The sequence below is a fragment of the Muscardinus avellanarius genome, assembly GCF_963383645.1.
Source record: "Muscardinus avellanarius genome assembly, chromosome: 6".
In the NCBI taxonomy this organism is placed as follows: domain Eukaryota; kingdom Metazoa; phylum Chordata; class Mammalia; order Rodentia; family Gliridae; genus Muscardinus; species Muscardinus avellanarius.
The window spans coordinates 85,863,040-85,888,793 of record NC_137791.1 but is presented as its reverse complement, the minus strand read 5'-3'; the positions used below and the strand labels follow the sequence as shown (position 1 = coordinate 85,888,793).

Below are 25,754 nucleotides of genomic sequence, written 5' to 3'. Positions count from 1 at the left end.
TGGGGTTCCTGGAAGCCCTTTTACTTCCGGGCTACACTCCCAGACCTATTTTATATTTTTGAAACAGGGTCTCTTACGCCAGCGTGGCTGGCTTCGAACCTGCGCGATCCTCCTGTTTCCGCCTCCCAAGCGCGGGGATTACAAGCGTGCGCCACCACGCCCGGCTAAAATTATAATTTCATTTTAGTATGATAAATTACACTGGCATACAAATGGACACACACACTTGGGAAAATCAGTGTGTAGCAACATAGGCAAAAAGATCGAGTAATCTGAGTGAAGGGAAAAAGTGAGTTTTCTTTCTGAGCTCACAGGATCCCAGGGTACTGAGAATACTTGTCCTCCACAGGTACCTTCTTGCTAGTATGGGGAACTGGCAGAAGTGGGCCAGAAGCAAATCACTAAGAACTTTGTACTCAGCCTCAAGGAGTTTAGATTTTATCCTAAGGGCACTGGAGGGTCATTGAAAGATTTTACCCAGTGAGTAAATAAGGGTTGCTTGAGCTATTGAACTGAAGTCAAGTGCTTTTCCTCTGGTATTTCCATTTACAATAAATATTAGACAGTACTCGCTGACTAATGCAGAAAATTAGACCTTGATAAATGTCAGAGTGCCAACCCACAGTATTTTTTAGCACATGCAATACTTAACATATATTATTAGCTATATATGCCAGAACTTTTACAAGGCACTTTAATGATGTGAACTCGATCTTTACAATCTCAAACTGTATTATAATAATATTCCCATTTTACAGACAAAACAAAACCATAGACATAGAGGTTTTCTAGCTAACACAAGGTTCACATAGCTCCAGCAGAACCAAGCTCCAGAGCCTATCAGCCCAAGCGTACTGCTGATTCAACAGCAACGGAATTTGTTTTTGATACTGATTCTGATTTTTTAATAGATTAAATTTTTGTTTTAGTTTGGTTGTAACAATGAGTTTCTCTAATCTATGGAGATTTTTAATGAAATTCACCTGGAATGAAGTACTTTCATAAAGTAAACTACTTAAAAGTTACTGTAAAATATTTACTATTATCTTGTATATAATGGAGATAAAAATAAAATAATCATTTAAGGTTTGGCCTGGAATAGAGAGAAAACTTGAATATATTTTTCAAAGAACCTATCAGCTACTTCTCTTATTATGAGAAGTAGTACTGACTCAAAAAATAATTTATCACAAGTTAGGGTGAAACTATACTTTCAAAATTCTCCTCTGTTCCTAATAGAGCAAGTAGTGATCAGCAATAGACAGCATTACTTGGAGGGTAGTTTCTTAATGGAAGTTGGGGCACCCCAAAACTAGATTAGCAATCTAATCTGGGATAGATATTGGAATTGAATTGTTTATATACTAAAATTAAAAAATGATAAATAATAGAAATGAAAAGAAGGAATGTATAGGAATAGATCTTGCCTTTTGCTATAAGGGCTCTGGTCAATGAAGAGGCGAGATCAATGTGGGCTAAATTGGGGTGTAAGAGCAAAATGACCGACAGTTTAACACATTTTTAATGGGAAGAAAAATGTGGAGTTCTAAATGAGCGTAAGAGGAAATGCCTCAGGATGCCATGCACATTGTGTAGGTTCTTTTCCCGTACTTCACTGTCTGTGAGATAAGCCATTTTTTAGAGAGCAAAAATCAAAATGACTGCAGGTATATGGAGGGCAACAATTCTGCCTTGTAGAAGAGTTGGTTAAGAGAAGTTACAGTGGCTGTCTGGATTTAAATGCAGCTTCGCTACCTTCAGATGCAGAAAATGAATAAGTTGTTCAACTATTCCCTATCTTATCTCCCATGTGTGTGAAACAGGGTGATAAGGACAATAATAATAGTATTGTATTATTAAAGCAGTATCTTTCAGATTATTTTAATGATGTTTTCTCTACATATGTTATGCACATATATGCATAACATATATGCATACATACACATGTATACACCTACATATTATATGAGCTAATACATATATACAGGCAAAAATGATAACATACTATACAGGACTAAATATCTCAAAATTTGATTTTATCTTGATATATCTTACGGCTAATAAAAAGCATCTACCCTCATCCCATCTTCAGGAGAAACTGAATATGGTGGTTTGAAACTAGATGTGGTTAAAATCCTTCTGACACAGCAGTTTCCAATCATTCCCTGCCTCAAAAGGCTAGCTTAGGCCTTTTCAGGAGCCTCTGTATGCATTGCTACACTGCCTGGAGTGAATGAAACTCCTGAGAAGAGAGTGCATTGTTGTCTGCCACAGGACTGGGCAGTCTGCCTCACCTTTCTGCTACAGTAGGAGACTGGGAGGGAGGGAAGGCTTTGGGAGAAAGCTAAACTTGGCTCACAGAACCAGCTCCTGCTGGGCACTGCTGGGCTGAACTGGTGCCAGCAGGATCTACCTGCTGAGTTTGTCTTTCCTTAGAAAAGACATTAACAAGCATCCTGGAACAGGGAGGTCCTGCCAGTGCAAAGTAAATAAGTGAGCTATCATGAGAAAGACATGGTTAACAGAGACATTTTAAACTCTTGCATTTTTGATTTACACATTAATCAAAAAAAGGTCTCACCGATTTGATACCCTCTGTTCTTTACCTTTAGTGATATTTATTTGCAATAAGAATATATATACCCAACTTTTAAATACCCAGTTGGACATCATGGTTTTCTTGGCAGTGCTGGGACATCAGAAATTTGGGCTCTCACCCCCTTAACTTGGTGGGGGAAGGAAAGAGTGAGAGGGAGAGATGTGACAGATGAAAATAAGAGTGTGAAATTATTATAAGAGTAAAAAGACACTATCCATCTTTGAATAAAAGAACAGACTGTATTTTCTCTAAATCTTCCAATACTTAGCCTGAAATATGTTTCCAAGTGAGAACATTTTCTCACAAAGCATATGCAAAATATTTCAACCCTCAGGTTTTGGCTCTTGGATATATATATTTTTTAAACCAAGATCATTTACTTAGAGCTGTGGGCTCAGTTTATTTAAAATTGAAGACAAACTTGATGGATGGAGAAGATCGCCTGGGCAAAAGTCCAGCAACTAAAACATAATTAGAATTATCACAGATGCTTTAATCTCAATTATTTAATCTGTGGGGTGTCTGATGCCACAAGTGTTTGGCATGACTCAAAGAACAGTAGATCTTACAAAGAAATAGAGGAAAAAAACTCTAAATATCTAAAATAACATAAGCTAAGGTGTTTGTTGGTTTTTTTTTAATTAGGCTATGGATTATATATTCAGAATTATAGCAAAACAAATATAAAAATAAATGTGTGCATATATATATAGGTGTGGGGGTGTATAGAATCCTCTTATATATGACAAAAAACAAAAACCAAACATTATTATTGAATTTGTGGTGATACCATATTGACATCCTTCTCCCTTTATTACATAGCCTTTCCACATATTCTCAAACACACCCAGTACACTAACACCCACATCCGAGACAAGTTATTATATTGTGCTTAATAACTGTGTAATAATTAAAGCTATGTACAGGGAATCTCTAGGAGATACAGAGAAGAGAAGTTATGACCTAGTTACTATTTTCATTCAACAAAGTTTTGGATGCCTACCCATTGTTTAAGAAATCATTTAAGTGAGATTAATAAATTAACTCAAACTCTGATAGGAGACCAAAGGCTATGCACCCCATAGAAAAAGGAGAGAAAAGTTTAATTATCAACAGAACTTGCTAGATTTTCTTTCAGTGGAATACAACTAATTGGTACTCCAAGGCAAAAATCATACAAGTTTTGGAGGATATACAAGCAATTTTTAAATATTATATGTCTATTGTTTCTTTAAATATTTTTAAAATGTCATTTGGAAACCATACAGTTATTAAAAATTCATACTAACTTACATAGTTTTTATAAACTCCAATTGGGACACCTAGTAAATTACAGTTTTATTTTGTAGCTTTTCACACACAGGATTCCCATGAGGATTGCTAGATTAAAATTTTAATTGATTAGGCCAGGCAAGGTGGTGCACACTTGTAATCCCCGTGCTTGGGAGGCGGAGACAGGAGGATCTTGCAGGTTTGAGGCCAGCCACGCTGGTTTAAGAGACCCTGTTTCCAAATAAAAATTATAAAATAGGTCTGGGAGTGTAGCCCGGAGGTAGAAAGGTTTCCAGGAACCCCAGTACCACCCCCCCCCCAATTTTTTTTGATTGATTAGAGAAAAAATAAGGCAAGAATACAAATTAATAGACATTTTACCAGAAACAATTCCAAATTCTTACGTATCTTACAGCACTTTTTCTTTTTATTAGCATATTTTTTTCATACTAACATATCAGTTAAGATTTTTAAGATGATAGTGAAAGAAGTTAAACAAAATTTACAAATCTTTATTTCTCAGAAATTCTATAATTTGTGCATAGCTATTTCTCAGTATCTTTTATAGCACCAGTGATCTTACTATTTTTTGTGAAAAATTCTTCATAATCAAACCTTGAAAATATTAATAAACGAATTATCACAAATGAGCTCTTGTTAAAATTTTATATTAAAAATAATCCCCCATCCTCAAACAGGGGATTGAACCTAGGGCCTCACACATACTAGACAAGTGCCCTACCCCTTAGTTATATACACCCCCAGCTCTGAAATTCACTTTTGCATTGCTCAAAATTTTTAAATCAATTTCAGCTATTGAGTAAACAAACGTCTGAAAAGACAGAAGCTAAAAGGAGAAAAGTAAATATGAAATAAAAGGAGATTCTTCTAAGTACATATGCTTTGAATCATTTTGGAAGTTTAAAATAAAAAAAATTTGAAATATGTTATTTCTATTTTGCAATTAACATTTTCAATAAAAAAAACAACTTAGACAAGATTTTCACAGCAAATAACCATCAGATATTTTTTTAAAAGCGCCAAAGCTATATAGTGCCTTAAAAACTGTTATAAGTACATCAGAACATCTCCCAATATTTATTAATTTTCCATGCCTAATGCATCTCATTGTATAAACACATTTTGTTATTTTAAATGTATTACTAAACTTCTTCAAAGAATTATGAACCATTTAAAACTATGTTTACAAAGATTTTAGAATTCATCTTCTTTTTTAAAGCTATCTTTATATATGCCCGTGGAAACATATGTGTACTATAACTATGTCAGACAGAGATAGAACATAAGTTTTTAATATCAAGGGTCTATCTGCTGTAAATACATATAAGTGGGATATATATATTAGGTTATATAGGTATATATATATATATATATATATATATATATATATATATATATATAATAAGCTGTATATATATATATATAGTATTTAACTAGCTAGAATAAGTTCTTTAAAAAATCCTACCTATCCTATTATTTTATAAATTTTGATTAAATAACTAAATGTATATATACCTAATAGAACAAGCCAGGAGGAACCAGTCTGCCCCTACAAAGATATGTATATCACTAGACATATTAGAAAAGCAAGAGTCAGTCTAAGTCTCAGAGGTGGCAATTTTTATTTTGAGCTAACTTGCTGTTTTTTATAAATCATAATTTACTCTTTCTGAAAAGAAAAAGAAAAATACTCGAATCATTCTTTAACAAAAGTATAGCTTCTAATTTAAACTGAAAAAATAACATGTAAAGTTATTATAGCAGCTATTTCAGTATATAAATAGCATATTTTCACTTTTTAAAAAGTACATCAAATCTAAATCATAAAAGGAAAAATAGCTATAGTTAACTAATATAATCATACACATTGTACTGTTTTTTACAATCAAAAGTAGAAAGGTTTCTTCCAAATGAAAGATAAATTAATTAGCCATTCAAGCTTCAAATACATGAAAGACACTTCAAACAAAGCGGATTCAAGTGGTATAGTCAAAGAGCAAAAGTGTAATGAAAATAACTAAAGCAGTCATTTTCTCAACAGTGGCAATAATGAATAAAATATTAAGTTAAACGGTTTCTGAGTGTTTGTCTATAAATAGCTATATCATTTAATTTTGATATCCTATATAACAATACCTCATACTCCTAATGGTCACGTTTTGTAAAACAAAGTAATAATATAAAAGTGGCAAATAATGTATTTCTAAGTATGAGAAAGTGAATTTTTCCCATGGCAAAAATATCCCATGTGGAATGGGAAAAAGAAATGTCTTTGCAAGTAATAAAAGTACAAGAAAAAAAATCCAGTCAAGGAGAAATCTTCATTGTAAATCAAGGAATTGTCCACACTCTTCTCTGTGTTATATGAAGAAATGAAATCCTCTTACCTGTCACACTGACATCCAAGAAAGAGCTTAAAATGTCAAGACCCAGCCTCCCCCTCTCCTCCTTTTCATGGTTTATTAAGTGAAAAGCCAAAACTCTTCATGGTCCCTTCTGGTTCCAACAATCTATGATTCAAATGGGAGTAATGGCTCTCTTTTCTTGTTCAGTAGTGTCCTGGTGAGGGAATAATTTTACTGTCCTTTTTCTGTGGGGTCCTGTGGGTTTATCTCAAAAGAAATGAATTACAACAGGAAGACAAGGCCACAAAATAAAGCCATTTAGTTTTACAAATCTATTATGTCCTCCAATCTGTTTTATGGGCCTGGTCCTATTATAAACCAATACAAATTTGAACATAAACTCCTTTTTCTTGTCTCTTCCCAGTGAAAGCATGTATAATTTTATGATTGTCTTCCAAACAGTTTAGTCTTTTTCCCGGTTATGTGTTTCTTGTTGCAGAACCTCCATCCCACTTTCTCAACCATACAAAACATTCAGAGACAAGAAACTGGACTTTTCAAATACAAACTGCTGACAACTGTCAGAAGCACTTTACTGGGACATTACTGACTCTGACTGTAGCTTCAATGAATTAAGCTTGATTCACTGAGGGTGAATCATTTTCAATGCAGAGCTGTTCAGCAGTAATTGGCCAAGAATCCCTGCTGAGAAAAGCACTTGTCAAATAATGCTTGTTTACAAATATATCTCCAGACAGCAAAAAGTGGCAGTTACTGAATAAGTTCAGGGCCACCTCCAAAACTGTGTAACAGTAGACTCTTTGCTTTTCTTATTAAATTTATAAGAATGTTCACTTGTTGATATATTTGCTAATTGTGTCCTGTCTGATCAATCTGAGTCAAGTTTCTTATGAAATATGCCGGCCAATTATTTTACAATAGAAGTTACATACACTGTACTGTAGATTAAAGGTGTCTTCCACATGTAATTTATGCCTTTTTGACAAGACAACTAAAGAGATATTTATCTTGCAAATTTTCCAGGATTCACATTAAGGAGTAAAATTTCCTCTTACTGTCTGCTAACCAACACATTCTAAATAAATAAATTTCGTAACAATCCAAGATTCTAGAATTATATTTGGCTTCTTCTGTTCAATTCTGTTTATTTATGTCTACCGAAGTCAAATTTTAATAATGATTAGAACACTGATTATGAATATAAACTCATATATATTTCTCCCCATCATCATATGTTTGTCACATAATTGGAGCTCTCATAACATATATATATATATATATATATATATATGTGTGTGTGTGTGTGTGTGTGTGTGTGTACATAAACAACAGCTTGTGAAATCACTAAGCCTCTTTGTAATTTGCAAAGATAAAATTATATAAGAGTAACTTATTAATGAATTTAGAGTGTGCATCAAACCTTTCTGCCCTTGACCTTTCAAGCAAAAGCAAACTGAAACATCCTCTAATCTGAATCACTAAATAAATAAAAAATAAACAGACTGTTAGTGTGAATATTTTAACGTATTTCTGCTTTACTTATAATAGCACAAACATGGAGAACCAGAAGAGAAGACTGTAGATTTCACAAACCAAAATTAAAGTGCAATGAGCCTACATGGAAACATGGAAAACCACTGGGCAGAGATGGGATAAATTAGATAAAGCTATAGATGGTAGTAAGATTTCAATTCTAATTATTCATGTGTAAGTCACTAAACGCATTTCAAACAGCAGGCACGCTTTTATCCTTCATGTCTTTAGAGCGCTGGATGGTAAAGTACTACTTATTTTTGGTTAGACTCCCTACCGCCCCTGAACCACTGTAGCCCAAGTTTTGCTGTTTATTTTACTATTCGTGCAAGACGATACACAACTTGTGGGCATTAAATCTAATGCTGGCTCAATTCCTCAAAATTCCAGCTCCGCGTAGGACACCTTAGGAAACCTGTTTCTTTCCATGTACTCTTGTGTTTCCTGCCCTCATAGACCTGGCCTTGGTTCCTTCTCAGAGTCACCTGCCAGAGAATGCACTTCTTGTCTAACCAAGAGAGACTTCCTAGCCACCACCTCTGCCTTCCCCTCCCCCATCCTGAGGACCACAAGAAATTAAAAGGGAAACCTTTTAATTAAAAGGATGACTGATATTACAGCCAAGTCCTACAAGGGGACTCCTGATTTGGTGGAATAAAACAGTTAAAAGGCCCCCGAAACCTCTTAAAATCCTTTGAACTTCTCACCGAATGAATCTAACATAATGGGATTAATAAAAGGTCTATGACTTCAGAAAACATTTTTCTACTTGATCGGGAAGGGAAAATACAAATTGCTGGGCTTAGCAAGGGAGATTACATATTTACGTACAAATAGGTAGAATATATATATATATATATATATATATATATATATATATATATATATATTATCCCTTTGATCGGCTTCATAAAAATATGTTTAGTGGTTAAAGAGAGAAACTTCTTGGGGGGGGTGGGGGGGGTCTGGATCTGCCTTGCTTTCTCCGGGTCTCTGCGAGCTGGCTGCGCTCGATACCAGCCCTGCGCCCTCTCCTACAGCGGAGCCCGAACCCGCGTGAGTCACGAGGACAGGAGCGACTCCACGGCGGCTGCTTCATCTTTCAGGTCCAGCCTGCCCTGCCCCACGAGTGCCAGGAATTTATTTAAGGTTCTGCTCCCTCTGCTTCGTATCCACAGCCTTCTTGCCAGAGGGACAGGCTTGTACTATTGATGTTTACGTGATGGTGACAGCTCCTGATAGCCCTGATCCGGATCTGAGATGTCATCACCCCCTCCCATTGCATGAAATGCCCCCAGGAGCTGGGAGAGACCGAGAGCAGTTTGGGTGTTGGGAGCCACCCAGGGGCCCCGGCCTGAGGGTGGGGTGACCGGCGTCGGAGGGGCTGAGCACTGTTTTGGGAGCATCCAGAGCGACACAGGTGTTGCTTCCGCGACGACGAGCCCTACTCTCCCAAAGAAGGCTGGACTGTATCTGGTCCCGAGCGCAAAATTGGGGGGTAGGGAAGAAAGCTGGGGACTCAAGACGTGGTGCAGGCAGGTGTAGGTATTTACTGCTCAGCCAAATTAGCTAGATTAGCCAGAGTGGGTTCCAGCAGCAACTTCCTAGCAGCTGCACTGCCTTCCTTCTCCCGCAGCCCCCAGGTTCCCGCCTTCTTCCTCCTTTCCTTGAGGTTGACAGTGAGACCCCCAAAGAGAAGAGCACGCAAAGTGGGGGGCTCATTCTGTCCTTCGCCATCCTCTTCCCTCCAGAAATAAAAGCCTTTGCCACCCACCCCAGAATAGCAGCTGGCGCTGCCCTAAATAACAGCTCCCAGCAGGCACATTCCCCCAAAATAAAAGCACCAGCCACCCCCACGACGTTTCCCATCACCAACATCAAATAACGGTTTCTAAAAGCCCCACCTGTCCCGAGATCCTCGCTGTTGCTCCTTCCCCTAAGCCCCAAATGTCACTTCCCCACGCGCGGAGACCCAGCCGCACCCAACCTCCAGCGCGATTCTCAGACCCCTCGGTCCTCCTGGATTTCAACTTCCCAGCCCCCAACCAGCCCGAGTCCGCACGCGGGGTCCTTCCCCAGCACTCCAGAGCGAATGTCAAACAATGCCACCCAAGACAGCCCAGGAGAGCGGGCGACACGTAGGATTCGACCCGAGGAGGGAGACTCTGCCCGCGGCAGCAGCGTCCAGAGCGCGGAGCCCCGCACCCAGGCTCCGCCTCACCCCGCACCCGGGTCCCGGGGTCCCCACCCCCACCTCCCTACCTTCGTTGCTGGGGCTGGCCAGGAGGGTCCGGAGCGCGGCGCATAGCAGAAGGCACGTCCAGAGGGGGGCCCTGCGAGGTGCGGAGTAGCACCCGGCCAGGGACGCGGGGGTGCGGGCGGGGTGGCCGCCGCAGCCGCCCGGGGGCCGCCGGCGCCCCGCACCCCGGGGCCGGGAGCCCCGCATCTTCCCCGACCCTCTTCGGCCGCCGCTGTCCCGCGCGGCTCAGTCCAGGACTCCGGCCTCGCCGAGGAGGCGCGGGAGAGGGGACCCCTCCTCGGCCCCCGTGGGGTCCTGCGCCTTCGGGCACGCGGCTCCTGCGATTGCGGAACCACAGATCCTCCGAGAAGGCTGAAGTTTGCTCCTGGCTTCTTTCGCCCTCTTCTTGAGGAGGATTCAACGAAACACTAATTCTGATGGCTAGTGCTTGTTCTGAATTGGGCTCAGTCCAGGGGTGCCAAGAGGGTCCCGCGTCCTGTCTGTCCCTCTGCCTCTTAAGACTTAGCGATTGCGCTGTTCAGAAGCCACTGGGAGCAAAAGGTAAAGGCTCCTTTCCAGTCTTCAGTGCTGAAATGCACTAGGGGTCAGGAAGACAAGTCATATTAAAACGGGATGGAATTTCCAACCAAAAAAGGAGAGGGGAGGAGGAAAAAAAATCAGGGTGGTTAAGGATAAAGGAGAGTAGTTGGGAAAATGTAAGATGCGAAGGGGGAAAAAAAAAAACGAGAGAGAGAGAGAGAGAGAGAGAGAGAGAGAGAGAGAGAGAGAGAGAGAGAGAGAGAGAGAGAGAGAGTGGAGCCAAGGCAAAGATCCGGAGAGTTCAAAGAGGCTGGCAGGAGGAAATCGCTGCGGGCTGAGCGCCGGCGAGGGCGGCGCTAGGGCGCGGGCTGGCTGCGGGGCTCGGAGCTGCCGCGTCCCCGCCGCCCCGCGCGGGCGGTGAGTGCGCGCAGCGAAGGCGAGCTGGAAACTGCGCGGCCGGCGCGCTCCTGCTGTGTCTGGAGCTCGCGTCTCCTCTGCCTCGCTCGCCGCGCCTCCCACCTCCCTCCCTCCTCCTCTCCCCGGCTCCCCCGCCCTCTGCTGCTCGCCAGTGAGAATCTACTGTAAGTGTGAGTTGCATAGACGAAGTCACACACCCACGGAGGGGAGCAATCTGCAGGCTGCCGTGGTGAGTGTTGCCTAGCGGTCGCCGGGAAAGGCGCGTCTTCCTCCCGGATAATTAGAGCGAAGAATCCTCTTGATGATGCTTGCGAGGACCCGGGTTCCCGGGAGGGCGGAAGGAAGGCCAAGCCAGCTCAGCCTGCAACCCTTGGAGAAGCGGGTCCCTTGGTTTGGAAGATTGCCTGCTGCCCCTCGCAGGCTCGTGGCACCAACAACCTTGTCCTCCACCGCGCATTCGCAGGCTCTGCTGGTCCGTGGCTAGTTTCTTAAATAAGCCTATCGCTCACTGCCATTGACCCTTTCCGTTCTTTCCAGACTTAGGCGGCTGGAATGGGATAATTACTCAACATTTTCTTCAGCAGTAAATTGTAGAATATCTAAATATAGAGGCGGTGGGTCTGAGGTATCAGGGCGTTAAGGAATTCAGCAATTTGAGATTTATACCGTACCAGGTCCTTTAGGATGTCCTGATTTAATTCAATTATTTCACGAATAGAATGTTTGAATATTTTAGAAAGTCTATAGTGTGCAGATACATGCAGTCAATTCCAGTGGAATGAGCATCAGCCAAATAATTTCAGGAATTTGTAAGGTTAATTATTTTAATTGCTTGCCTTCTATTGCATTTAGAGGCTTACAAATAACCAGGAGAAAAACAGTTTAAGACAACACTGTTCAGTGCTTCACCTCTGTAATGTCTTCCTTTACTTTGATATTTTCTCTCAATTTACTTATGCATTCTTTCAAAGAGATACATCTGAAAGGTGATTTTAGTATACTGGCATTTAAAAGGAAAGACTGCAAAAAAAAAAAAAAAAAAAAAAAGGAATCTACCAAGTGTGATTTTTAGAAGAAAGGTATCTCATTTAATTTAGAGTCTAGTAACAACTGTCAAGACTGGAATTGTATTCACACCTAATAAAAATGAGCCTGTTGACCAGCTGAACTTTACCTAGATTCCTGTTTGCCTTTACAATAAATTTCTCCCAATCTTTGGCTGATAATTTTTTTTGTTTAAATATTGACAATAAAGATGAGAAAATAAAGCAGAAGTTATGCAATTTTGTAAAGAGGTAGAGGTTCATTTTTGATATTTTTCCCCTGGAATATTTTGGCAGCAGAAGTCTAAAAGCAGTTTCTTTCTATTATAATGTGCTCCAAATGCATGAAGCAAATTTAGAGGAATGGCAGTGAATCAGTCTTTCAGTTTGGCAAAAAGCCTTACAGTGAGATGAAAAGTTAAAATTTATGTTTCTATTTGAAGATCATTCAAAACGTAAGCCTCGCCCTCACCCCATTTATAGTTGAGTTACTTAAGAATTTCTAAACAGAATACCAACTAAGATACCTAAAGCCTCGGAATACATAATAAAGCTAATATGAGGCATAGGCAGTTTAATGGGGCTTTGAGCTAATTGCTTCACTTCTGCCGGCCTCAATATCCTCATCAGTGAGATCAGGGATTTAGAGATGATCTTCAAACTCCTTTCTCTTCCATACTCTTTGCATTTCTGTGCTATTCATCAATCTCCAATTATTTACTATTGACTACAAAATAACCTAATTTCTTCAGCATAGAACTTAAGCCCTTCTACTACAATAGACAATTTTTTTATGGCTCACTAAAACTTTAAACTCAGTGTTCTTGTAAATTTTCTCATGCCTCTTGAGTTTTAATCCTGACCCTCCATTTTACAGAAATTCCTCTACCTAAGAAACATTTAACACCCTCTCTCATACATTACTTTCATGTAAATCCTACTCATCAGTCAAAGATTTTTCAGGCACTCAAGTCTGATTCCTTCTTTCTCAGAGAAGAAATTACTTGATTCTTGTCTTGGAAGTATCTGTGGATTGTGACTTATGTCAACACAAAGAAAACACTTCCTGAATGTGACATTGGAAAGAATTGCATACACACCCATACCCACACTCACACACATATATACACATACATTACTATATATGTGTGTATAAATACCTGTATAAAAGAACAAAACTTAAACCCGGGATGTCACAGAAAATCCAGGTCATTGTATTCATAATTGTGTGATCTCCTAAATCTGCTACATTAAGTGGTTGAAAATATATAATGCAAAATCCTTTCTATTTTTTATGTAGCAGCTTTCTCATAGTTGTTTAACATGCATTAATTCCCCGAAAAAAAGGAACAACTCTAAAATGAAGCTTCAAGGAAACAAAGTTTTTTGTTGTTAATTTTGTTTTCTTGTGTGTGTGTGCGTGTGTGTGTGTGTGCGCGCGCGCGTGTGCGCGCGCACGCGCATGCGCGCGCGCACTTCATTTTGGTCTAAGATTGTTTAATAAGAGAAGCAGAGGAGGCAATGTTGGTGCTTTGGCTTGGACTTCAATGTCAAAGAAAATCCTACAATAGCCACATGTTGATCCCTTGGCGTGTAGATATTCTTAGCACACTCACATTGGACCATGGCATTGCACAGAAACTCAGTCTTTTCTCTTTTATACTTATTTCATACTTTAAAAGTTTTTTTTTATTTTATCCAATGGGTTATGATATTGGTATTGCTTTGGATATTCTGTTGTTTACATTTCTTATGTTTACTATGACTGTTAAGGTTTCAAAAGATAAAATTTGCTGATCTTGATAGATCTCTTCCTAAATATGGCTTCAGTACTGTTTTCATGAACAAGGTATATTCAGAGTAAACTCTAAAAGGCACATTGAAAGATTAGCACACATAAAAATGCTTTAATACTATAATTAAGTTTAACATATTAATGAGCCAGAGTGTATCTTCTCCACATACAAAATAAAACAAAAAATGAATTGTTATAAACATACTAGTACTTATTGATGATTTTCTATACATGGCACATGATGTGATGGTTTTACAATAATCACTTTATATAATGCTGATAATTAAACCAAGATATGAGTATAATTGTCAGTTCCATCTTAATGATGGGAAAAACCAAGGAGATAAGGCTAGGTGACCTGAATACTCACATACCTAGTAAAACATAAGAATATTACCCCATGATACTGACTCTTTTCAACAAAATTCTAGTGTAACAAAACTAAAGAAAGAAAAAAAGAAGATAAACAGTTGGTCAGAAAAGTCTCAAAATTTCTATATAAATAGGAATAATCAATAGATGAATACTCTGATTTTCAGGTTCACTTTAATCCTAACACAATTAAAAATAATAATGTACATGTTGGATAAATGAATAGGGAAAACAAAAAAAGCTAAGGATCATAAATAAGCATTATTTGGAGAAAAATGCTGATTTTTTTTCTCCTGAAAAAAACATGCACATTTTTTTCATATACAGTGGAGATAATGGACCAAATCAAGAAAAATAACATGATTCAGGTCTCTGGCCTGATACTAAAAGCAAAATCAGATGGCCCAAAGCCCATGTATAAAACATGGCTAAAAAAAAAATAATAATAATAAGCAACAACTTTTACAGTCCTTTGTTTTAAATGTTTTATGTCATTTAGTTACATGCTTTCTTTGGAAGATTGATAAGAATAAAATACAATGAAAAAGAAATAATAAGATACTCTAATAAAACTGCAAAATATCCTAATGAACTTAATTTTTCAGATTCATGATTTGCTGAAGAGATTAGATGTATAGTAGCTTGAATTATTTTGATCCCAAAGGTAAATGATAATAATCTTTGCAACTTACGATAAAGATAATACTGTAGTTCTTATTACATATATTACGTTTTAACTTGATAAACATCAAACAAAAATTTTAAATTTTTATCCAGCGTTATTTTAGTTTTTAAGCATTTTCCTTTATTAATGATTCACATTTCTACCTACTAATGGGAGATTAAATTTTATTTTAAAGTTAATTGGTTATCAATTGGGTGCTTAAAATAATGAATAATACATTTTAATAAATTAATAAGGGTTTAAAATATGTAAGTTATTTCATTACTTAATAAATTGAAGTATTAATCATCAGAAACTTCATTTATTAAACATATCCATAATATAGTCAGAATTCATTTCCCCCCTTTTCTATGACTGCAGAGAACTGAAAAAATCCTCACAGTATCTATGTTTTATTAAAAGAGAGTTCTGTAGAAAAGAAGAAGGACAGGAGGTTCAAATAAATTATAGTGAGGCAAAGAACTCCAGTGGTTGTTGTTGGTGGTTTAGTCCTTAATCCCTCCTATATCACTGCACTTGGATTGCAGATATTGCTGCCTGGTAAGAGGCCTAGGCTGCTGTATTTGATGACCAGTCAAATTGACTTGCCAGGAATTTCTTTGATGATTGTTTGCCTCTAGCATCTTGGACAACTGGCACCATATCAAGATGTGTATACTGAGATAATAAGGACTCTCGAGGCTGAAGAAGTAGGAAAAGTGTGCACTGAAGACTCAAAGATTGAAATGACACAACAAGAGCTAAAATTCTGCTTAATTCTAACCCATTTTCTAGGCTCCTATTAAATTTGTTGCTCTGGGTGAAATGAGCTATACTAATTTTTCATATTCAGAAGACATTTTTTTCAACTCAGTACTATACTGACTTGAAAATTTATAACTAATCCACTCATACAGGAATATGCTTTATCACAAAACTAGATAGAGTTGGTGAGGGAAAAAAGTTATTAATTTGTTCAATGATTCGAGTAAGAAAAACGGTTATATGTGACCAGGTTTTTGATACTACTATGATTGTCTATGGAACAGGCTTCTAGGTAAAAATAGAAACACTCTCACTCTATTGTTAGGCTGTTAATTTGGAACATCTTCTGCCAAGTGGCTTTGAAATATCACATGCCTTTAAAATTTGGCTAATTTTAGATCCAGAAATTATTTTTAAACAAATTAATTAAAGTGAACTATATAAGCTGGTTATTGTGGTGCATGCTTGTAATCCTAGTACTTGTGAGGCTGAGGCAGGAGGCTCACAGATTTGTGGCTAGTCTCAACAACTTAATGAGGGCCGCTACAACTTAGTGAGAACCTGTATCAGAATAAAATTAAAATACGGATGGAGTACAGCTCAGAGGCAGAATGACCATGGATTCAGTCCTCAATACTACAAAAAAATGAAATAAAATAAAAATGAGCTAAATATTAAACCTAGTGGCAGGTTAGTGGATGTAAACAAGAAACACTATACTGTTCCATATGAATTAGTAAGTAAAATATAAATTATCCACATAACACAATATCATGTAACCATTAAAATGTTTGAATGAATATTTATCTTCATAGAAAGATAGCTCCAAAATAACAGGTTATGAAAGCTTAATGAAAAACAAACTTTAAGTTTAAAATGACATATGCTGTTTAATTATATGTATGTCTATTAGGATAGTTTGGATTAATTTTTCTGCTTTCAGTTTCTGCAATTCTACAACTTAGCGTTTGTTACATGCATAACAATAAAAATCATAAAAAGACCTAAGACCTAGAGAAAGATACATCTCTGTGTGTGCATACACACACACACACACAGAGAGAGAGAGAGAGAGAGAGAGAGAGAGAGAGAGAGAGAGAGAGAGAGAGAGAGAGAGAAAGAGAGAGAGGTAAGAAAGAAATATTAAAGAAAGAAGAGAGGGACAGAAGAGAGTGAAAAGATGCTGATATTGAGTAACTTTCTATTACCATAGATTAGTAAAAACAATTATTTCAATTAGCCTCTAATCCTATTCTAAATAAAGGAGCAATTACTTTTTTGACATCATCATTTTCTGTGGCAAATCCACAACATTTACAAGTTTTCCAAAAATTCTGGGAGGTGTGAGTTCTCTTGTGAACCTCCTGTTTCAACGTATTTTTTTCTGCCAAATCCTCCAGAATCTCCACATTTTAACTGATTTTCTAATACTCTTCTATCCTGGCTTACCTCATAATTGACAACATCCCATCTTCTGTGCAAGCATGTGGGTTCTGAATAGCTGATTTTGTCAAAATATGCAAAAAGACTGCATCATGGAATCAGTTAAAATTAATATATGACTTCCTAACCTTTTATGTCTAAGTCTTATGGTCTGAGATACCATAGAGAATTGATTTTTTATCTAGTGCCTTCCTGGTGTCCTTCTTGATGTATTTCTCCCTCCTTAAAGACCATTGTCCATCTGTTCCTTCTTTAAGAATTTAAATTCTAATTTCTCAACAAAACAGTACATTTCAAAATGCATTTTCTTTAGTATACTATTGTTCATCCAGTCTCTTTCATAGGGGCTCTGCTCACAGAGCCTCAACAGTCATAACTTGAAAAAATCACAATGAGTCTTTCCTAATCTTACTGGCTTAATGGAAAAACAGTTTTGGAAATAACACATTATTTTTTTATTTTTATTTAAAAATGCTTTTGTTATTTATTTGTGTTTCTTTCTTTGTTAAAAGTATAAACTTTTATAACAACATAAAATGTCTTATGAAAAGGACAAATATATAGCCTGGCATGGTGTCAGACTCTTGTAATCCCCACGCTTGGGAGGCGGAGACAGGAGGATTGTGCAGGTTCGAAGCCCCTCGCTGGCTTAAGGGTCCCTGTTTTCCAAATAAAAATACAAAATAGGTCTGGGAGTGTAGCCTGGAGGTAGAAGCGTTCCATCCCCAGTACCACCAAAGAAAAAAAAAAAAGGACAATTATATATTATTACTTTAAAGTGATAAAAGGACATAAGATTAATAAGAAAATTTTAATAATGATTTATAGTAAAAATTTTTGATTTATGAAAGATATTGTCAGACCTTTTAGTTTGATTAGTTAAAAAAAAGTAATTAGTCATCAGTACTGATACTCTCTGAGGAAAATCTTAACTCAGAGAAAGGCCTAATTATGAATCATAAATCAAAAACCAAAAACATGGTTTGGGATCTACCAACAGTTCTTAGTGTTAAATTTTAATTTGGTTATTAGATAAAAATTAGAAAAATATAAAAATGTATGTGCATTTTTAACTAATTACATTTAGGATATTATTTGTTCCAAAGAACAGAATTTCTAAGAAAAACTGTTTTACCTTTCCTTCACCTTTGCAAAATAGAATCTCAGTATTACTAATACCCTAGAATCAACTTCCATTATATGCTTGCAATGAATATTAAAAAGTGCCCAAAAGGCAGAATGGAGATGCCTCCTCTGTCCATACAAAACCATTTCTCCCGGCATCCCTCTGCAGCATTCCTGCAGGCATCTACAGCAGCTCTCCCAGGCCTCCCATTGGAGGTAAGCAGAAGTGAACTCTCAAAATGTGATGAGATTTTTTGCAATATTGCATTGTCTCTTAAGGTTTTGCCTGTCAAAATAACTTTAATTCAAGTGAATTTTTTGGAAATATTTTGTTTTGAGATAATTACTGATTCACAGAACATTACAAAGAAATGTGTAAAGAAGTCCCATGAACCCTTCCTCACATTTCTGCCAATGTTAACACAATATACATTTCTAATACAAAAATCGACTTGGGCACAATTTACATAACTTGTTCATATTTTAATATTTATGTACATATAACCACTGGGAAAACTGGGGTTACCCAACTGTGACATCACTACAATATTCCTTCATTTTACCCTTCTATATTCATATAACTACTACCCCTTTTACCTAGCCCCTAAAAACCACAAATCAGTTTTCAATCATGATACTGTACCATTTCACAAATGTTACTTAAATGAAATGTTGTATCATGTATCACTTTGACATTAACTTTTTATATTCAGCATGATTTCCTTGAGTTCCATCCAAGTTGTTTGATATGAATAGTTAATTCTTTTCTTGCTGACTAATATTCAGTGGTATGGATGTGCCAGAGTTTATTTAACCATTTACTCATTGAAGAGCATCTGGGTAGTTTCCAACTTTGGGCTAATCCAAATAAAGCTGCTATGAAAATTTATGTACAATTTGCTATATGAAAATTAGTCTTCATGTCTGTAGGGCAAATATTCAAGAGTATAATTGTTAAGCTGTGTGATATGTTACTTTTCATAATCCATTTTTAGTGTTACATAATTGTAGCCACATCCATAATACCCCCATCTTATCCAATAAAAATAAGATGAAGTAGATCTGATTGTCTAATAAATTTTGGTAAAAAGAATATATCATAACACAAAAATACAAAACATGCATGTGAAACAGGAAAGTGAAATATCTGCTAGAATACTGAATAAATTTTTAAAAATTAAAAAATTTTCAGAAAATTAAATGCATATCTTGGTATTTAAATTCTACAACAGATTTATGTATTTAAACTTTATCTTAATAATAGAGACATAATTATCCTAGTCAATAAACATTAAAAACTCTCCAGGTTCTTGATTTGCTAAAAATGTATTCTTTAGCTTCATTCTACCGCCTTTAGAAAATTGTTTCAGACTCCTAACACTTACATTCCAGTATCTGAATGAGTAACTCCTATCACTTGGTACCAAACTGACATTTCAAAAGATGAGTTCAAATACATTTGCAGAGATATTTCTTAGTTCATTCAAGCTGAGCAGTACTTCTTATCTTTTGAAATGTCAGGCAACTGGTCTAAAGAAAATGGAAACAAATCTCTTTTGAAACACCATCATACATGTGAACACACGATTATGACTTGGTTTCTCCAAGCTCACAGTGGGAAAAAAATGTATTTATTTGTGACCAAAGGCTTCTCTTTTGCTTAAATATAAAAGAGAAAGCACTTGCTAAGCAAAAATCACCTTTCTTAATTAGTTTTTATCATGAGTTTTATTTGAAGTCCCCTATTTATACCTTTCGAATTTGGAAAGGTTTGAAATATGTTAAAACTGCATTGTTGTAAGTGAGCTGAACCTTTTAATTAATTTAAACCAGATATAGTGGCACCCAGCTGTGAACCCAGTACTTGGGGAGCTGGAAAGGAAGATCTGAGATTAACCTCAGCAACTTAACAAGAACCCCAGCAACTCAGTGAGACCCTGTTTCAAAATAAAGAATAATGCCGGGCCAGGCGTGGTGGCGCATGCTTGTAATCTCTGTGCTTGGGAGGTGGAGACAGGAGGATCACGCTGGTTCAAAGCCAGCTGCGCTGGCTTAAGAGACCCTGTTTCCAAATAAAAATATAAAATAGGACTGGGAGTGTAGCCCGGAGGTAGAAGGGCTTCCAGGAACCCCAGTACCACCAAAAAATAAATAAGGAAAGAAAGAAATATAATAAAAATATAATAAAGAAAGAAAGAATGAAAGAACGAAAGAACGAAAGAAAGGAAGGAAGGAAGGAAGGAAGAAAAAAATAGGGCTGGGAGTATAGCTTGGAGGTAGAATGTCCCTGAGTTTCATCACCAGTACCGCAAAAAAATAAAAATAAAAATAAAAAAGAAAGAAAAAAAAGAAAAAAGAAAAGAAAAAATAAAGGAGTATAGATTTAGCACAGAGGTAAAATGCACCTGGGTTTCAATCACTAATATTCAAACAACTAACAAACAACTAACCAAACAAACAAAGTCAGAACCAAACAAAAACTTCTAATTTACTATTATGCAATGATAACATTCTGTAAAAATACTAAAACTCCATGACCTAGACCAAATATTTTAATAGGATTTTTAAAAACTAAATTTAACATTAAAATATTAAAATGAAATTGCAATAAACAAAATAACAGTTTGAAACAGTGTCTCACTGAGTTGCAAAGGGCATCAGTAAGTAGCTGAGGCTGTCGCAAACCACAATCCTCCTGTCTCAGCCCATGAATACTCTTTGATAAACAATACTGAAACTAGAACACGAGAGCGGCATCTTCAAACTCCAGAAGAAGCAGGGCGAGGTGGCTTATGTTTGTAATCCCAGCATTTGGGAGGTTGAAACAGAAAGACTATGAAGGTTCAAAGCCAACCTTAGCTACTTAGGGAGGCCTTTTGCAACTCAATGAGACCCTGTTTCATAATGAATAAAAAAAAAAAAAAAAACAGGGCTGGGGGTATAGCTCAGAAGTAGAATGTCCATGGGTTCTATTCCAAGTACTGCAAAAAAAGAAGAAAAAATTATTTCCAACCTTTAATTCTACATCCAACTGAATTATTAATATATATGTGTATTGAATAAAATTTACATTTTGTTACTGTCCAACCATTTTTAGAAGGTAATAGTTGAGATGTTTTATCAAAATAAGTAAAGGCCGGGTGTGGTGGCACATGCTTGTAATCCCTGCGCTTGGGAGGCGGAGACAGGAGGATCACGCAGGTTCGAAGCCAGCCTCGCTGGCTTACAAGACACTGTTCCAAATAAAAATATAAAAATAGGTCTGGGAGTGTAGCCCGGAGGTAGAAGGGTTTCCAGGAACCCCAGTACCACCAAAAAAAAAAAAAAAGTATGGGTGTAAATCAAAACAAACACTGGGTTTAGGAAATATCTCTGCACCACTAAGATAAAAAAAAAAAAATTGATTTCTCAGTATAGCATCAAAGTTGATCCCAATATGAGATCTATACCTGAGGGATAGAGGCTAACAAGTCCTGAATGGAGAAATCAGAGGCTATTGGAGAGGTCCCTTTACATAAGTTGATAGACTATTTGAAGCAACTTAATTCAAGAAGAATAACACGATTGGCAAAGGATTTGGGATTATTTTGGCAGCAGGTAGAAAGGACAAGAAAGGTATTTAAAAGAAAAGCCATTGTTTTAGGAAGGGACAGCAATTATAAGCTATATCTTGACTCAATACTATCATTCACATAAAAACAACATGTAAATAATGCAGATAACTTTTTTTTTTTTTTTTGGTGGTACTGGGGTTCCTGGAAACCCTTCTCCCTCTGGGCTACACTTCCAGATCTATTTTTATACATTTTATTTGGAAACAGTGTCTCTTAAACCAGCGGGGCTGGCTTCGAACCTGCGCGATCCTCCTGTCTCCACCTCCGAAGCGCGGGGATTACAAGCGTGCCCAACCAGGCCCGGCAGAGTGCAGATAACTTTAAAGATTCAATAAGTAATAGTGATGGGAGAGTGAAGGAAGGATTATAGAGGGAAATGATAAAAAAGAATAAAATTTTTGTCTTTACTATTGCAAAATCAATAGCACATAAACCCTTAAAATCTAGAGATCTATTATTATATTCAAGGATAATCAGCTAAAAGAATTGAAATGGTTGATTCTGGAAATAGTAGATCAAGAATAGGAAAATGAATTGCTGTATATGAAATATTATAAGACTTATTTTATATGAAATGTTAAATTATGTGCATGTATAACACTGGTAAAATAAAACTAAAATAATAACCAGTAGAGTTTTTGCATCCTAAAATATTTCACAGATGTTTAACATATATATCACTTTTTTCAGTTTGCTTTATTTATTTGTTTAATTATTTCGCAGTGCTGAGATGAAACACAGGGACTTCTACATTCTAGACAAGTTCTCTACCACGGAACTATCCGTTCAGTTTGCTTTTTTAATCTCAGCATTATATTTCCACATCTATACACCTTCATATTTTTCAATGAGTAGTATGGTTTAACAGTATTATGATATAAAGATTACTGTACATTTTATACTGTTGGCAATGAAATGAAGACTCTTGAAATTATTTTATGAGAATTTTTCTAGGTGTATATATTTTATAAATGGAAGGAATATAAGTATGGACACTTTAAATTTAGCTAGATATTGCCAAATTATTTCCTCAAGTGTCTGTAAAATCTTTCAATTGGAATATTTCAAGTTTGAAAAAGGATACATATTGATGGAATTTTCTTCCCCAAAGAGTGGCCTAGTTTCTTGATAAAACATTTCGCAGTAAATCATTCATTTATTTTATTGATAAATCTCTACACTGTTTTCTATAAGGAATATACAATATTTCATTTTGTCTGAGAATAAGTGCAGAAGGATAATGAAACAGAATCAACAGAGATTTAATAGAAGAATGATTATGATTTAAGAATGTTATGCCAGTAAAGATATTGTTCATATGTAGAGGAAACATTCAGAACCCAGTGTAACTTCAAAAGAATAAATTACGAATATATTTTTCTTGAAAAAATTTCAGAAATATTTTTCATACTATAAAAAGATGAACAAATAAGCCAAAGAATTGCTATGAACCTTCAACATCTAGAAACTAATAAAAATGTATGAAAGAACTGAAATCTATGGGGAGGTGTGGGATATTAATGAATGTAAATAATATAATTAAAGCTCAAAACTGCAATAGCTAATCAATCTGGAAACAAATTTATTTCTTTAAACATGGAATTTGTGATCTCAAGATGTATTAAAAGTGAATTGGGGAAATTTCAAGGGAATAAAGTAAGGAAAAGAAGTATAAAAGTCTAAAAATAAACTAATTTTAATATTAAAATAACTGGAGCCTTTCAAATGTGTCAAATCTTTAAGTAGTTGAAATTAGCACTCTGCTTCTAAAAATCATTAAAGAAGAAAATACATCAGTAAAGCATAACTTGGAACATAATGAAACCAAAGTAAATATAATAAAACTTCATATGACAACAAATATAATGTTATGGGAATAAATGTAAACAGCTTAAACTTCTTCATTAAAAGTTCAGTACTCAAACTGAATTACAGAGAACGTGAATTTAGTACTATTGGTTCATGGATGATCTCCCCTAGAAGATGCCCTTTCAAACAAAATATAAGGAATAAGAACATTTCAGAATGAATGATTTAGATAATATTCAAATTGTTGTGGAGTAAAAAGTACAGGAAAATATTGTAATGATATGAATTCAATATTCTTTTGGCTTTTATGTCTGGAATCCCTTCTCATTTAAATAGTTATCTGCTCAAATATCACTTATTCAAGCATTTACCAATAGTCCATGACCTTAAAAAAATGAATCGTCAGGGGCTAAAGAAAGGTTGCTCAACAAGTACAATGTTTCAGTTAAATGGAATAAGATCAGAAAATCATTTGTACACCATGATGATAATAGTTAATAATGATAATAATGAGTTGTATCTTTTATTATTGGTGAGATAGTCAATTTTCAATATTCTCACCACCAAAATTGTTAATTATACAAGGTGATAGATATGTATGTGTAGTTAGCCTGGTTTTATTATTTCACATTATATACATAAGCAAAACATGTAGTTTAAAGATGCAACTTTTATTTGTTGAGTACATCTTAATAAAAAAAATCTGAATGAATGGGCATAGTCGTGCAAGCCTATAAATTTAGTGCTTGGGAGGCTAAAACTAGGAGATCTTAGATATATTTAAGGCCAGCCCCAGCAATTTAGTGAGGCCCTCTGCAACTTAGGGAGACTTTGTTTAAAAAAAAAAAATACTGAACTAGGGTTGTTGCTCAGAGGTATAGAATGCCCCTGGGTTCAAACCCCAAGTACCAGTAAAAGAAAAAAATGTGAATGATAAATTTTCTCCCCTTGTGTTGTTATATTACTTTTGAGGGTCATTATACCCCTAGTACCAATAAAAGAAAAAATGTGCATTATAGATTTTACCTGGTATTTTTATATTACTTTTGAAATCGCATTTAGATTTGCCTGTACCAAGGACTACCTTACTACATGGAGTCTTTAGTAGCAGAGATAAACTAATCATTTTTGTTGACAATTCTATAATAATCTGTGATGCCTATGTATCAAAAGTGTATTTATGAGTTGAATTAAACTGATTTTCTTAATGTTTTCTGCCTCGCTCTTCATGGGCCAGAACTTTTTGTAAATTATCTATTACATACATATTAGATTTATGTCTAGTTCACATATCAACAAAATGTGTTAAAGTATTTTCAAGCTCTAAGATTCTTGTATATATAGCTTGTAAAATTCTGAAAATAAAATACTGATTTTTAAGTATTTACTTTTAGAGGATATACAGATTTTAAGTCTAGCAGGAAAAAAAGCACATTAAAGTAATTTGTATATTTATATAAATGCATACATGAATGCACCACACACACACACACACACACACACACACACACACACACACACACATTCTCTACTCTTCTTTCATCCTGCTGGGCAGTATTTTGTGAATTCTTTTTAGAGTAGTAGCAAAACTGGGAAGAAAGACATGATTTAAAATGAATTTTAATTTTTTTAGCATTACCTTAAGAAAATAACATATGTTGGTATGATGTTAAGGATCAAATCTAAACCTGAGTTTTTGTTGTATTTTTTTTTAGTGAAAAATTTTCTTCTAGCTTAATGAATTTTTTTATGGTATTTTAAAGGTCACTTTTAAGTAGAAGTCTCAAATAGCAAAATCAAACTTTGTTTTATATGAGTCACTGAAATAAATTGCACTATTTAAGTAAAAAAAACTGCTAGTTTTTGGTTGATAACATATCTTAGAAATGATATATCATGTATTAAATTTTTAATGAAATTATATTCATGTGTATAATTACTATTGAAATTTACATAAGAATACTGATAAAATTGCTATTATTGTGTTTGCAAGGGTAACTGAAATGGCTCAGTGCCTGAGGAGGAACCACTTTCACAATTCTTTTTTCTTTCTATAATTGATTTTTTTTATTGTTCTCAAGTTAGTCTCAGCCTCAGACTCTTTGTCCAGTCTGCTCACATATTCCACAGCTTGAGA

At 36.0% G+C, this 25,754-nt stretch overlaps 1 protein-coding gene across 10 annotated transcripts in view; it reads right to left on the bottom strand.

Moving 5' to 3' along the window:
- Positions 1–10,237, bottom strand: part of EPHA5 (EPH receptor A5) — a gene marked incomplete at both ends in the record, with an annotated part of 332,505 nt that extends 322,268 nt beyond the window's left edge. For 9 of the 10 annotated variants that reach the window (XM_080696953.1, XM_080696956.1, XM_080696955.1 and 6 more), the window contains one exon: positions 10,054–10,237. In XM_080696953.1, the coding sequence (XP_080553079.1) occupies positions 10,054–10,237 (184 nt within the window). Of the gene's footprint in view, positions 1–9,929 lie in introns of all 10 variants that reach the window. The other variant, XM_080696959.1, reaches the window with a different exon arrangement.
- Between the last annotated feature and the right edge of the window lie 15,517 nt (positions 10,238–25,754).